Below are 15,748 nucleotides of genomic sequence, written 5' to 3' on the forward strand. Positions count from 1 at the left end.
GCAGCTAGTGCTCTTCGTGGTGATGTATCTTTTCGCAATATGGTATTTTCAACAATCGGACATGTAATGTTCATCGACTTTGTGCTATATTATTTTTGCATTTGCCAATATAGGCATGCATTGACAAGGAGTCTACAAGATCATTCCATCCTATTTCAAGAAGAAATTTTTCATAGGTGTGGATAGAGAAACGTGGGGGAGCTTGAAGGCTTTGAAGAGCTACTGCATGAGTCGCTATGATAGCCTAATATAAAAGTTACATGGAGGAACTTGAAGACTTGAAAGAGCTATTGCATGAGTTGCTATGACAACCTAATATAGATAGCTACCAATGTTGGAAGAGCTTACAAGAATGTCTCTATTTGTGGAAGTCTTCTTGTTTGATTGCTTTATCTACTTGCAAAACTGATACATGGTATGGCACGTGTGCTTCGACGTTTACAGAGCACTGCATGGACCATAGTCACAAGGTACACGTCAGGGGACGGGGCTCAAATGGATTTTTAGTGTAAAAAAGAGGGAGGGACGGAAAAGTGGGGACGGGAAGCCCAAAAATGGGCGTTTCTATGATTATGGCGCGGACTATATGTACTGGAAAAGAACAGATGGAACAGACTTTAAGCACTTCAAATAACAAGTAAATTGAAATAGATGCATGATGCATGACACACGAGACGTGGAGTGGGGGAGCTTCACTCCAAGAGAGCACTCCTTTCGGTATTTCTTTATATTGCTTCAACTCGGTACAAGCTGGTACTCCTTGCTCTACACTTCCACATGGGGAAACATGCCAGAGAATGAGCCCTTGGCGCATATTTAAAGGCCCTAGGCCATGAAAAGTAGTTTACAGTGAAAAGCTTCAAACTCATAGGCATTTGGTCGAAAAGCTGGCTGCACAAAAACACAGAATTCCGTGCACTGCCATGGCATCAAGTTGCAGCGCAAAATGCGGAAATCCACACCACTGCTATGTGGCACTATCAGCGATCCCACGTCATCACAAAATACGCAGGCCTTTGGGGGGTGTGTGTGTGTGTCCTGTTTTATTTTAATGACTTTATGCCCTAGGAACTTGGGCTCCCATTGAACAAGGTTCCATAAGTTGGCAAAAACCCTTTTAATAGTTTGCCCCACTCGGCGAGGATTTGCAAGGTGGTGGGAACTCCATCTTCTTCTACAGCTTGTGGGGTTTAGGCCCCTCGGCCCGGATCTACTTGTTGGCTCCGGTCTTTAGTGGGTCGACACGTTAACTATTTGTGACAGAATAGTAATTGTCCGCGATTACTCTTTTGTAATCATCAACATTATGTGACTGAAGAGTAATCTTCCGCGATTACAATAGATCTGCAAAACAACTCAATCTAGCTCAAAAATTTCGGAGGGTCCTTTCGAGGGATAATGAGTTTTCTTGTTCGAGATTAGAGTTCTTGATATTCCGGTGTAGCAAAATTAGCCATTGCACTCAGAATGTACTAATCTTGAATGGTTGTCTCAATGCACTAAGATTACATACCCAGGCAATCTTGCCGAATTAGGAATATTCAGTGGTTGGTACATCACAATGCAACAGAAATGCTCACATAAGGATGTTACAAGACACAATGAATAGCGCCACTGAACACTCCTCCGAGACAAAGAGTCTGCGGTATGAAGCTACTCATTGACTATCTCGTCACTCCCTCCGCAAATAATCTAGAAAGGTATGGGCCTTGAGCTCAGATAACTGAAACAACCAAGCGCTCCCCAGACTACAGCCTGCATTGCTTGGAGGTTTCAAGCATACAACTTAATGGTCCCAAGGCATCCCATTTGCGTTGTTCAAAAGTTTTCCAATGTACAACGAAACGCTCCCTAACACCCAATCTGCATCGTTCCAAGGTTTTCAAGCATACAAAGAAACGCTCCGAGACATCAAATCTGCGTCCTTTTGAGGTTTAGACATTATCAAACAACATTTCCCACTAGTCCACCCGGCAATAAATCACCAATTATTAAAACCAATATTAAAACCAGAGTCAAACAATTCTCATATCGGCACCGAGATAGCTTTAAAACAGACACCATCCATTTCAAAAAGTACTTTCTTAGACAAAGTTTAAAAGTATCTAAATACAAAACAACGTGAAAATTCATTCAGGTTTTGATCGGACAACTGAATTTTGAGGACGGCTGGCTTGTCCTTCTACATCAAGGTAATTGTATGGTTCCTGATCTTGAGTATCGCGTCATTCTTGTTGTGCCAGGGCATGCCCAAGAGAACGTTGCAATTGCCCAACTTCATGATGTGGAAATTGGCTTTTCCATGGTATCCCTGTATGGTCACTGGAAGAGCACTAATGAGTGGTACCACCTTCTGAGTTTGACTCATGGCTAGCTTGGCCTCAAGTTCACCTCCTTGTGAATCATAGTCAAAATCCATCTGCTTTAGGAATTTGGGATGGATGAAGTTCTCTGAAGCTTGGGGTCAAGAAAGATCATCGCTTTCAATCCGTTGACTTTGCCATAGGCTCTGCACAATTCATTTGAACTTTCCAGATTAATTCCATAAATATCAGGTACAAGTTCAATGGCAAGGCGAGCTCTCTTAGCCGGAGGTGGCCCTAAAGATCTAGCTGTTGTCGGAGCGGGAGGTTGCTTTGAAGACGTCGAGGCTCTTTGAGGACATGTATTGAAAGTATGCCCGGTTTGAAAACATTCAAAACATCTACCATCAAGGACAGCAGGCACTCTTTTTTTCTACTTTAACCCATATAACAACAACAATTGCACTGTGGTGTTCATGAAGTTTAACAGTATTTTTGCAGAGTACAATGAGAGGAGACAGACCTGGTATCATAGCTGCATGTCACCAGCTTCTGCAGCTTATTTGCTGCTGCAATTTGTCCTGAGCTTTATGTTTGGCATATGTTGTATTACTTCAGAAAAAATGATAGGGGAAGATCAGTTCTCATTTGAGTTGTTTTGGTGTCCTGAAGGTGGGTGTGCGTTTGGAGGGTTTTATATTGTGTTTTGTGCCAGTGGTTTAGTCCCCCTTCTTATACTTTGGAAGTTCAGACCTTTCTAATGTTATCAAGGTATAATTTTTTTGAAATTTGACAGAGAGGGGTAAGAGCTAGTCCGAGGAATCGGTATGCATGGCAAGCTTGGGCACTGTTTGAATGTAGCCAAAGCAAAAAAGACTGGGCAAGGAAGCTGTTCGAGCAGGGAATTGAGCTAAATCCATATGATGCTATCATCCTACAAGCATTTGCCCTGTTTGAATATGATTCATCCAATCCGGAACGGGCTCGTGAACTTTTCAAGCTAGCTGCTTCCAAAGACTCCAAGCACCAGCCAATCTGGAACGTGAGTACCCTAATTATGTCGGTGTTGATTGGGGGGGGGGGGGGGGGGTGGAATCCTGATGTAAATTACAGAAAGTTTTTTTGAAGTACAATTTTTGCTACAATCAAAGTTGTGTGAGATCTGTAAGTTTGATGGTTTCATTAGGCAACAATTTAGCCTAAATTTTCTTGATTTTTTATAGCCTCTGTTTTTCTTTAATGTTTCTTTTTAACTAGACATGATCAAGCGGAAATTTTTCATGCTCATTAACTTTTCAATTACTTCAGCTGCTGAGCAAGAAACCTGCAAGCTCATCTTGAGGGTAACTAGGAAGGCCCACTCCCTCTGAAAGTGTCTGATGATCGTCCAAATGTCCGGAAACTTTAGTGATCCTGCATAGCAAATAGTTTAAAGAAGTGTAAATAGTGTGTGCATGCTTGCGTGTGGGGGTAATATGCAGGAAAGGTACCCTAGAGCAGGTTGAAAATCCAGAATGAGGGTAAGAGGAAGAAAAACCAGTAAAAATTACAAGGAAATAGTTTGAAAATCTTGCAAAATTCTATACATACTTCCTGTCTGCATCTTAACAAGAAGGAAATCTGGCTGATCCGGGGAAAAAAAATACTGCATCCTCTTTTTTTTTGGGTATCTGGGCTTTCTCACTCCTTTTTTCCTTGGTTATTCCTGGAATCTGCACCTTTTGTCCCAAATATTTTTAGGGATGTCGGAAATTTTAATGACACTTTTTGACACCTTTTGCAGGCATGGGGTTGGATGGAATACAAGGAAAAGAACATTGAATTGGCGCGGCAATATTTCAGAAAATCCTTATCTATAAATTCGAGAACAGCAGAAGCGGCTCGTACATATCATGTAATTTTCCAATTCAGAAGCCAAGAGCTTGGAGTCTTATTGGTTTTGTTACAAGACTGTTCTTGTCTTGTAACAATATTGTGCTAACAAATCAACATGTTGTGAAAGGCCTGGGCAAAAATGGAAGGAGAGGTTGGAAACTATGGCTCAGCCAGAGAGCTTTTCAAGTATGCTTTAAGAGTTGACCCTCAAAATACTCCAAGTTGGCGGTCCTGGGCAAGGATGGAGGAGGAGATCGGCAATGATATCCGAGCTGAGGAGATACGCTTGCAGTTTTTGCAACAGGTTTGCTTACATTTAAACTGCACGGAGTGTGATTTGCAAGTGTGCGCTCGTGCGAGTGCATGCATGCATGTGCATGCCCGCTCTCGTATTTTGCAATTTACACTTGGGCGAGCATGCACACAGAGGGCTAATTATTTGGAGAGTGTGTGTGTGTGCGCGCGCACGTGTACACGTTCTTGCGTGTGAGTGCACCTGCATGCTTGTGACTTCAATGATCTTGATTTTTACAGAGGATTGAAGTTGTGGATGAAGGTTGGGACGTTAGCTTTTCAAGCATGTTTGCTCCTGCAATTGATCGTATCAAAAGCTTTTTCAAGATTCAGATTCCATCTGTTGAGGAGGATGTTGAAAGCAGTGCAGGTATAATGCCTGAGATACTGGAGGTAGTGTACAGAAGGAAACTGGATATGGACAAGATTAAATGTGATGAAGACTTTGATCTCGACGCATTCATAATGGAAGTGGTGCCCGGAAAGTATATGCCAGACACACGCTTTGTGAAGGATAGGCTCAAAACTTTGAAAGCTTTCACGGTATCATCTTGACATGCAGTATGCCAACCACGCTTAACTTGTATGTATCATCATCCCTACTTGCATCTGGAGCCCCTAACTTCCCATCTTCACAAATTTCTCAACAACCTCATCCATCTTCATGTGGAGTTGCGTCCATTGGTCGGCCCCTGTATGGTAGAAGAATCCATTTACAAGTAAGTGCCTGATATTGGGCGGCTCTATGGCAGAAGAATCCATTTACCGGCCACAAGGCTGTTTGTATTCGTTTGTAATGTGTGATGTACTTGCATCTCACACTTGTATAGTCTGTTGTTGCAAATTCAATAGTTTTTTGGCCTATATTAAGGCCTTAGTGAACTATTGGATGAAGCTTGTCTTTAGTGCCACATGGAAAGTTAATGATGGCAGACAAGAGAGACATTAACTAAGCATTGTCTTATGTATATGTAGGCCATTGTGAGATACTTTTAAGGCAGCAGGGCTATGTTATGCATCTTTGAGCCCATGTTCATAGGGGGTTCAAAGGCATGTGAAATCTATGTGGAGTGCATGCATAGAGCTGCAATTTTTGGCGTGCAAAAGGTCTTAGAGGAGAAGACCTTGGACTTTCAAGCCCTGCTGCATGTTTGCGGTGAGCTTGTCAATGAGGATGAACGTTCTATAGAGGAGGACCTCTGTGCAAAAGAGCTAGCCAATGTCAACTCTCAAGAGCATAGTGAAAAGGTAAATGAGCTTGTTTTCATGAAGCTTACTAATGGAAAGGTACTAGAGTGTAGGCAATTTGTAGATGGCAAGAGGAGTATGCGCAAAGCCAAGATAGTGATCAAGTGGAGCAACAAGAGGATGCGTATGCAAATACAGAGTCTGCATGAAGATATGAGCTCAAGCTCTTGGGAGACAAGCAAGGAGGGTAGCGTAGATGAGTCGACATCCTATGGCAACCATACATAATTTGATGAGCCTGTGCTGGTAAGACTTAAGCTGCTTGGTTGTATGTATGAGAGTATGGTGATCGGCAATGTGAAAGAAGAGCAGATTGAAGCATCGAAGCATCAAAGCTTGTCAATGTGGATATGCAATCGAAGATGGCATGCGGCACCATGTTGAAGGCTATGCTAATGAGGGTTGTGGTGGAAGCGATATAGCCGTGAAATTAGTTCATAGATTTTTGGAGAAGGACAAGGCCACATCTATGGGTAGCCAGGCTGACCTACAAGGTCAACGAGAGGGTGGCAATGAAGTGGAAACCAAGGGAGTTGGGGACCCTTCTTGTGCCCACAAGGAGCTAGTTGTTGAGCGGAGGGAGCAGCTATAGTTGCTTATGGATTGCAATAGTGATGCCTTGGATGCATTTTGTTTTGATCAGGTATGCCCCAAAGACGAATCTGATTGGGGGTTTGATGAGCCAATGGTTGATAGGTGCTTGTTGAAAAAGCTTTGGCTAGGAAACAAGTGAAGTGAGGGTTTTCCCCTCCACAAGTGGAGTTTTCTTTGGGTGAGCAATTGTCTACTACTATGGTTATGTATGCAGAGGCGGCTGTCGAGGAGTATTTGCATTAACCGCAATGCCCTTTAGAGGAGATTCCTTCCATGGAGGTTTTTGGAGTATATGGTTGGGATAGAGGGTCAGGTATGTATTTGGAGCATGATGGTGTGCTTGATTGTGCTTTGTTTGGAACAAGCAATGGATGCTCGGAGCTATGGGGGTATGCCATGGGTAGCTTATGTATGTGGATGGTTATGTACAACACTATGGGAAGGTGTTGCAAGTAGGTGGAGGTGATCAAAGCCAGGTGTTTGACCCAAGTGAAAGCTATGCTATGATACGGGGTGTTGGGAAATCTTGTTAAGAAGAGGTAGTGGGTAGCAAGAGTTAGACTATGTACATATGGTAGCAAGTTTTGGTTTATATAGAGTTTACTTGGTTTTGTAGTTTTAGAGTCGAGTAAGCATGTGTGTGATTGAACATAAATGTTTAACAAGGGGGTTGGGCAATGATGGTGCAACTGAAGTTGGTCTATGCTGGGAAGTGGACAATGCAATGTTGTGGGTGTCTATAGGTGCAGGACAGAGTGCTAGAGCAAATATGAAGGCCTCGGACAGACAGGTGATTGTTGAATTGTATGCTTGATGGTGTTTTAAGGCTAAAAGGGCTCCAAAATGGGCCAATCAAGATGGAAGATCTAGATGAGCAAAGTAATGGGATTGTGCCTTGGAATGTGGTCTTCGAGATGTTTTATGAGCTGCTCTAGATAGCTCCTCAAACGAAGCTCTAGTGAAAGTTATGGGAGTTCAAAGCTAGAGGCTTTACAGATCCGTGACGGATAGGGCAGGTGGACACGGATGGTTAGAGCTGATGTCACTAGATAGATGCAAAGTACTCATGCTATGGTGCATCTCGGTCTTTTTGGATTACTAATTGGAGTTTGGATTGGAAAGTTATGGCCAGTTGAAGTTTTGTTAGAAGCCAATTGTGTAGCGATTTGATTGCATTGATAAGCATGGTTATAAAGTTGTTTTAGGTTCTCCATGTAAATTTGGATCTATACAAGCTCTTTATAGATTTCATCCCTCAACAAATGAACTATAATCACGAAACAAGCAATTGATACAAAGCAGTGTTAGTTCTGTCATGTATCTTTGTAGCTATTGACTCACAAGTTTGAGGGAAGACTCTTTTGGAAAGCCATGATTTTGAAACACAAAGACTTCCTTTCATTTTTTCCTTTTCTCACTTCCTCCCCCCCATAAATATGATACCCTCTCCCTTATTTTTAAGCTTGGGAGATAAATTATTTGGGGCCTGGACCTAATTTCTACGCTTATGTAACTTGTAAAAGAGAACCCGCTCCCTTGCACTTACGTGGTGCAGTAAGTTTTTCATGGTGAATCCCTCGGGGGAGTCAGCAAGAATTCTTGGCTCATCCATCGGGTTCTTGTTTTCCAAGATATAGCTAGTCAAAGTCGGGTGCATTTGCCAGGGAGACGGTGCCATATGATTTTTGCTTGTTTTTGTTGCCTTAGTTTGCGGTCCTAGAAGCCTTAGAATGTAGAAGAAGCCAAGGAGTTTGAAGTCAGTAAGGTAGAGATCCAGCTAGGTGTTGCAGCTTAGCCATTGGATGTGTGGGTAGGGTATGTCAGTACATGAGATTTGAGGTGAAAGGTTTTTTTATGTACCACACTTTGGTTTTTTACAGGCTTGGAGTGGTTGATTGCCATGGTGCTATCATGTGGTGAGCGAAGGAGGCCACATATGAGTCTAGGGCTGTAGAATGAGGGGTATAAGATGTGGGATATGGATCTTTAGTTTACATGAGATAGGGAGAGAAAGAGCTCCTCTTGGACGTGAGCTATGGAATCCCAATGAGAGTGCTACGTGTGGTAGCAAACGACCCTGACGGACGTGGTTTTGGAGGTTGTGGACGATGCTAACATGGCACGAGTTGTGAGGGGTCATTCACACAGCCTTAAAAGACCCAAAAAATTTAGAAGGGAAGGCAAGGATTCCCCCGCCCCACTAGTGACCTCGCTAGTCCCCAAAGGAGGGAGAGGGTTGAGATCTAAGAGTCGAGTTCCAAGGTGGCTTCTAGTGCATTGGCGAGAAAGTGAAAGCCGGTCAAAGGGATCCATCCCAAGGGAAGTTCACAGAGAGAGAGAGAGAGAGAGAGAGAGAGAGAGAGAGAGAGAGAGAGAGAGATGAAATGAAATTGCCAATGTACCAAGGGGCACTTACAACATGGCTAGTGCACCCCCCCCCCCCCCCAATTCAAGCAAAGAGAGCAAGCAAGCGCGCACTACCCTCCCCAAAGGTTGCCAAATTTGAATGCCAAGTTGACCAATGGGACACTGGATGCCAAAAATGAGTGGAGTTGGAGTCTCCCTATAAAAGATAACTTTTGTACATTTTTGAGGGCTCTTTGCCTGCCATTTGTAGAGGATCCAAGGAGAGTGAGTGTGCCTTTTGGCCAGGGCTTTTAGGAGCCAGATGCAAAGAGCCATTGCCTGACAATCATGTGGGTGTGCCGTTTGTTGTAAGAAGAGCTTATATATGGTGTTTGTTGAGTGTGAACGAGCTTCCATAGCCATTTCTTGAGTGTCATTTCCCCCTTCCCCCTTCTCTACTTCTACTTTTGTGTCATGGTGCTTGTGTGTGAGCAAGTGTGCCCCCCTCGTGCCCTGTGGGCCACTTTGGGGTGCGGAATGGAAGTGAGAGAGAGGTGTTGTGTGTAGCAGTAGCGGTGTGCGGTCTGAAATGAGCTGTGAAATGCATGTGGATAGCTAGTCTAAGCAAGTGTGAGTGTGTGGTGTGCAACTAACTGGTGATACACTCATGGTGAGTGTATATGTGCGTTGGTGTGTGTGTGCAGAAGGTGGTCTGCCAGTGAGTGTGAAGTTGTGAAGGTGTTTTTTGAGAGGATAGGGATACTGTGAATGCCCGAAGCTATAGAGAGGCCTTCTGTTGTGTGTTGGGTGGGTTCCCCCATTCCCCCTCTCCAACGCCTTATGGCTAATTTGGTTGTTGGAAAAGACACATCCAACATCATCTACATTGAGAGTCAAAACAGCATTAACAATTGCAAGAAACCTAGTTTCTCATGCTCGCACAAAGCAGATTGAGTTGCATTACCACTATGTTAGAGAGAGACTCTCATCAGGAGAGATCAGCTTGGCTTATCTGCCAGCACATGACAAACTTGCAAATCTTTTTACAAAGGCATTGTCTTGTGAGAAGTTTGAAGCTTTCCGCAAAGCTTTGGGCTTACTGCGCTTTGTGGATTAATCATGTCCTAAGGGCTTGGCACAGGAAGGCTTGATTGACATTGAAACTAGTAGCATCTTAGAAGACTATAGCTCACATGATTTTAGAGTTTGAATCATCAATTGAAATCAACTCTGAGCTTGATGGAGGATCTGGACCAAATATTGGCACATATATGGAAGGAAACCATTCGAAGCCCAGTAGTACCCAATATGAAAATCTATATTGGAGAGAAGAGGACACGAGTAGCGATTCATCCAATGATTCTGCACTAGAGATAACTCGTAATCCAAAACAAGACAAGAGGAGGTAAATATTTAAGAGGCTATGATATCGAGCAAATGTACGTGCTCAGCTGAATGGAAGGAAATTCACTGTAAAATGGCTTAGTTATGTAGGGGCATGTGATGCTCATTGAAAGTTGGTAGACAACTAGGGTGAATACCTTCAAAGTGTCATGTGGTGCATTTTGCGACTCCCTAACATTGTACAATTAGAGATTGCAAAGAAGCCAAAATCTACTTGTACTACAAGGAGATGCCCAAATCGAGAGTTAGCTCAACAAAAAAAGGAAGCAAAAGTGAAATCACAATCCATCGCACAACAAGATCCCACAATGTTATACCTTGCATCTGAACATTTCAAATCTTACACGATGGGGAAGCGTAAGTTTGTGTACACAAAAGCCCAAAGAACACCTACCGATGGAAGTAATGGAGTCTATGATGGTCTGGACATATCATGACATGAAGGGCGTTCCACCTTCCATAATGCAACATATGATTCAAATGATTAGTACTGCTAAACCAGTCCACAAAGACCCTATCCAACAAATCCTAAGTATGCAAAGATTGTTCGAGAAAAACTCAAAAAGATTATCAAATGAGGATTCATATATCCTATTGAGCACTCTGAATGGGTGTCTCCAATAGTCATCATACCAAAAAAGAATGGGAAACTCAGAGTGTGCGTGGACCTCAAAAAGAATAATGCATCCACTAGGAGAGACCATTATCCATTACCCTATTCGGAACATGTGCTTGAAAGAGTAGCAAGCAGGGAGGCTTATAGCTTTCTAGATGGGTAATCGGGTTACAATCAAATCACGATTTCATTAGAGGACCAAGATAAAACTACCTCCATAAAAAAAATTGGTGTGTTTAAATTTCGCGTGATGTTTTTTGGCTTAAACAATGCCCCTGCTACATTCCAACGATTAATAAGCACTACTTTCATAGTATATCTAAGGGAGTTTCGTGAAGCTTTCCTAAACCACCTTTGTGTTTATTTTTCTTGGAAAGAACATCTATCATGTTTACAAAAGGTGTTTGAAAAGTGTAGGTCATATCATATCTCATTGAACCCTTTCAAATGTCAAAATTTTGGATCAAACATGGAGTTATTTTAGGGCATATTGTGTCTAAGAATGGTATCTCCATTGATGAAAGCAAAACTAAAGTAATTTTAGAATTGCCACCATCCACCAACTATAACGGAGTTCAGAGATTCATGGGTCATGTTGGTTATTATCGACGGTTTACTCTATTTTTTGTGGAGTTAGCTCATTCCTTATACAAGCTTCTCATTGAATTCAAATGGACCAAAGAGTGTGAATGGCCTATGAACTATTGAAGAAAACTTTAGCAAGTGCCACACTTTTAAGTACACTAACTGGAATGTTATCTTCCATGTGAATATTTATGCATCAAACTTTGATATTGGGTGTTCTCTAACTCAAGTAGGGGAACATAAATTGGAATACCCCATTAAATTTTCCATTCATCAATTGAACGATACTAAAAGGAACTACACGAATACAGAGTAAGAAGGTTTAGCTATGATTTATGCAGTTAAGAAATTAGAAGAATCAATAAACATTGTGTAATTATTCTCGTGGAGCATGGTTTGTTTACCAGATATAACAATGCTTGATGATCCACATAAGAAACAAACTTGTTTTTTATTTTACCGTTATGGAGAGACCCGACAAAAGACATGTCATGGGTGATCATTTGTCTTGCATACCCAATGGTGAAGCCCCTACTGAAGTTGATGATGAATTTTTGGATACTTTCTTATTCTTAGTCGAGACCATGCCCGAATGGAGTGAGAAGGTTGTAAAATTTTTAGTTAATGTTTTTCCACCCAAGGAGCTTTGTATAAGGATGTAGCTCGGAGGCTACTCAAGGAATGTGAACCTTATTGTATAATTGTTGGAGCTCTCTACAAGCTAGGGAAAGGTGATATTCTTAGACGTGCTCGTGAGGATGAGTATTTGTATATATTCTAAGAAGCACATATGGGCAAAATTGAGTGCATTTTTGACAAGAACTAGGTGCTAGAAAGGTGTTACAATCATGCTGTCATAATAATCAATATCTAATTCTCCTAAATGATTTTCTCATATTAAACTGATCATTTAATGTGGGGAAGTGCCAAGGGAGAAAAAGCTAGAATATTGGTTAAGCTAGCAGACCGGCCACAGTAGGGATCCAAAGGAGGGAAAATAGGGATCCAAAGGGGGGGCCATCTGCAAAAGAGCCATGTGCAACAATGGGCTAAAAAGACCCTAAGGTTCAGCCCATTAAGACTTCCAAAATGCTAAGGCTCCAAAATTCAAAGGTTGTGTCCAAAGGTCAACCCTAGGGAAAATTGGATGCTTTGTGTGTGCCCTAAAAGTCTTTGCACATCCCTACATGGGAGGGGGCGAGCCCCAAAGGTAGGGGATGAGAGAGAAAGCCACACACACACACACAGGCTCCCTTTACACAAAGGGAATGAGGGACACATGTCAGCTCCCTAGGCCAGATGCCCACAAGGTGTGCCCAATTCCTATTGGAAGACCCTTGAAGTGGACCAATGAGAATTAAGCTAGAGTAAATATAGTTTAATTAATTTAAAAACATTTAATAAAAGAAACCAATGAGAATTAAGTCTCCTAGAAGACTACTGGGCAGTCTCCCAAAGGGTCCAATGAGCATTCAGAAGCCCCATGGCTTGCCTGATTTCTATTGGCTAGGAGACAAAGGGGTCCAATGAGAGTTTAGTTTAATTATTTAATTACCTAAAGCTATCACAAAAGGGGAAAGAGGGACACATGTCAGAAGGCTATCACTTATGCTGCTTAATACCTATTGGCTTGACTTGGGGAGGTCCAATAAGGCAAAAGCCAGACCAAATTAGTAGCTAGGGCTCGCCCAAGAGAGAGAGGGGGCTGATTTTTTCTTGGCATTGACACACACACACTCACACTTGACCATGTGGGAAGGAAGAATACTCTATCTCCTCCCAAGCTTTAATGGAGAGCTCATCACCTACTCCAAGCTTGTGAGATAGAAGCCTACATCAACACCCTCTTGGCATGTGGATGCAAATCCAACCAAGAGTCAAGCTTCAATGCATGCTCATCTCCTCTACCAAGCCAATTACTAAGCTAAGCTATGCTAATATGAGTGATTATGTGAGGAGATGTACATCTTTCTCGTAAGATACTCCTTCTTCCTCTCAATCTACTCTCATACCCTGCTAGCTCTCACCATCTTCGAAGGTGTGTGAGGTCTTGGGTCTGAGAACGGGGATAATTCAAGTTGTGTTTGATTAAGTGTTTTGCTTGGTATATGAAGCTTCCATCTTCATTGCACTAGCTAGTATTGAAGGAACACAAAGAATTGTATTGTACAATGTCTCTCTTGATGGGAGAAACCATAATACAAAGCCTTTTGGAGGGGGGACCGGCTCCATGCAAATCCGGTCCTCAACTGTTGTCAATAGCTTAATTTCTCTCTCTTTTGAAAGTATTGTCGATGCTATCTAACTAGGTGTTATGCTTTTTGTTGCTCTCTCCACCCAAGCACTCTTGTAATTCTCATTAGGAATCTATTCTAATGAAATGCCCACTATGTTCATGCTAATTTCCGCTACACATAAGTTACTAGGCCATTAAATGTTACACATGCTATTGGTGGCCACCTTATTTAAGGATGCATCAAGACAAGAAAAAGGCGAGAAAGAGGTCACCCTCTTCTCCACCTTCTTCAAATTCTTCACCTTCTGAAGAAAGTGATGGTGCAACTTTTGAACCATCAAAAAGAAGAGGCCATAGGAAATCCTATGCCGCATGGAAGAGGTCGTCCAAGCTGAAGAAATTCAAAGAGGGAGGGAAGAGCATCTCTTTCCTTACCTATGATGGCACCTTCGGTGCTACGGACAAAGTCTTGGCCTTTATCCAGCAATTCGATGCGGCGTTTGGAGATGAGGGCTTCACGGAGTCCTCTAAGCTACGCCATGTAGCTATGCACTTTCAAAAGTCCGCCAGACAATGGTGGTCTAGCCTACGAGCCAACGGTGAAGCTCCACGAACATGGAAGGCTTTAAGAGCTTCCATTATGAAGCAGTTTTTGGCCACCGATGCCAAAGACAAAGTACTCACCGAATGGCGAAGCTTAAAGCTCTCTCCCAATGAATCCATCCACAAATATGTAGACAAGTTTTGGGACCTACAACTCAAAGCCACTGTCTTCAAAAAGTTGGATTTTGGAGAGCAAAAGCAACAATTTTGTGCAGGCTTAACCGAAGAAATGGCGGAGTATGTCAACTCCCAAAGGCCACGTACCATATCGGCGGTAATACACCATACTATGGTGGCCTCTCGAATCAATTTCCAAACGGGGGGTAAAAGAAATAATAAGCCCCCGAAAAACAAGGGTTCCAATGAGCCTAAGGGGAAGGACAATGTCCAAAAGTCTCATAAGGGCAATTCCAACAAAGCTAAAGAGAAGGGAGTTTACAAAGGAAAGAATAAACTCTCTCCTGAAGAGCTTGAGCATTATCGTAAGGATAACCGGTGTTTCAAGTGCGGCGAACAAGGGCATGCGTACCGCGCTTGTCCCCAAAAGAACAACTGCCAAGATCCTCCTAGAGCTTCTTTGGTTGAAATCCAAGAGGAGGAGATTCACCAAACTCACCACAAAGGATCTCCTCTATGCCATGCTTGGGGAAAGGTAAGAGAACATGATGCTTTTATTCTCTTTGACCCTGGTTCTACTCACAATTTCATATCTATGGAGTTAGCCACCAAGCTAGGCATACAATCCTACGAGATGGGAGATATCCTACCCGCAGACAGTGCCTTCAAGGGGCAAGAAGCTTCAGTTACTCCCTTAATCGGGAAATTGAGGCTTCATGTCCAAGGCTATGTGGACAAAGAGGACTTCTTTATCTCTCCTCTCAAGCATGAGGATGTAATCCTAGGGGCACTATGGTTTGACCGCCTGGCTGCTGATGTTAAATTTCCTGAAAGGAGAATCTCCTTTAAGTTCAGGGAAAAAGACATGTATATAGATGCTAAGGAGATGGGTAACACCATCCCCATTGTACATACACCAGCTTTCAACAAGTCAATAAAGAGCTCTATTTCCGTGTACATGATTTTTGTTAAAGATTCTCAAAATGAACCTAATGCTTTAGCAAAAGAAAATAAAAGCAACCAAAAGGAATTAGAGTTATCCAATTTTCTCAAGGGCTTTCAAGATGTTTTTATTGACGACATCCCTTGTGAGCTACCTCCTAAACGAGGTAATGATGACCATGCAATGAACTTCTTCCAGGAAGTTCACCGCCTAACAAACCTCCTTATAGAGTTTCTCAAGCTCAACAAGAGGAGATTATGCGGCAAGTGCATGAGTTAGTTGAGAAGGGCATGGTTAGGCCTAGCTCATCTCCATTTTGCTCACCAGTGCAATTAGTGCAAAAGAAAGACGGCACATATCGTATGTGTGTCGACTATAGAGCACTAAATAGGATCACTATCAAGAATAGGTTTCCCGTTCCACGGGTAGAAGACCTATTTGATAAGCTACAAGGATCGACCTACTTTAGTAGGATTGACCTAAAAAGTGGCTATCATCAAATAAGGATAGTTGATCAAGACATTGTAAAGACCGCATTTCGTACTACATTTGGTCTTTACGAATACATTGTCATGCCTTTTGGC

General features: G+C 42.5%; 1 protein-coding gene across 3 annotated transcripts in view; it reads left to right on the forward strand.

Moving 5' to 3' along the window:
* The window catches only part of LOC147460589 (uncharacterized), a 92,690-nt gene extending 87,250 nt beyond the window's left edge, over window positions 1-5,440 (forward strand). For all 3 annotated transcript variants that reach the window (XM_086508045.1, XM_086508048.1, XM_086508052.1), the window contains 4 exons: window positions 3,100-3,345; window positions 4,087-4,197; window positions 4,306-4,482; window positions 4,713-5,440. In XM_086508045.1, coding sequence (XP_086364171.1) covers window positions 3,100-3,345; window positions 4,087-4,197; window positions 4,306-4,482; window positions 4,713-5,027 — 849 coding nt within the window. In that variant the 3' untranslated portion in view covers window positions 5,028-5,440. The remainder of the gene's footprint in view (window positions 1-3,099; window positions 3,346-4,086; window positions 4,198-4,305; window positions 4,483-4,712) is intronic.
* Window positions 5,441-15,748: the final 10,308 nt, after the last annotated feature.

The sequence above is a fragment of the Adiantum capillus-veneris genome, chromosome 3 (genome assembly GCF_014529385.1).
Source record: "Adiantum capillus-veneris isolate H3 chromosome 3, ASM1452938v2, whole genome shotgun sequence".
Classification (NCBI taxonomy): domain Eukaryota; kingdom Viridiplantae; phylum Streptophyta; class Polypodiopsida; order Polypodiales; family Pteridaceae; genus Adiantum; species Adiantum capillus-veneris.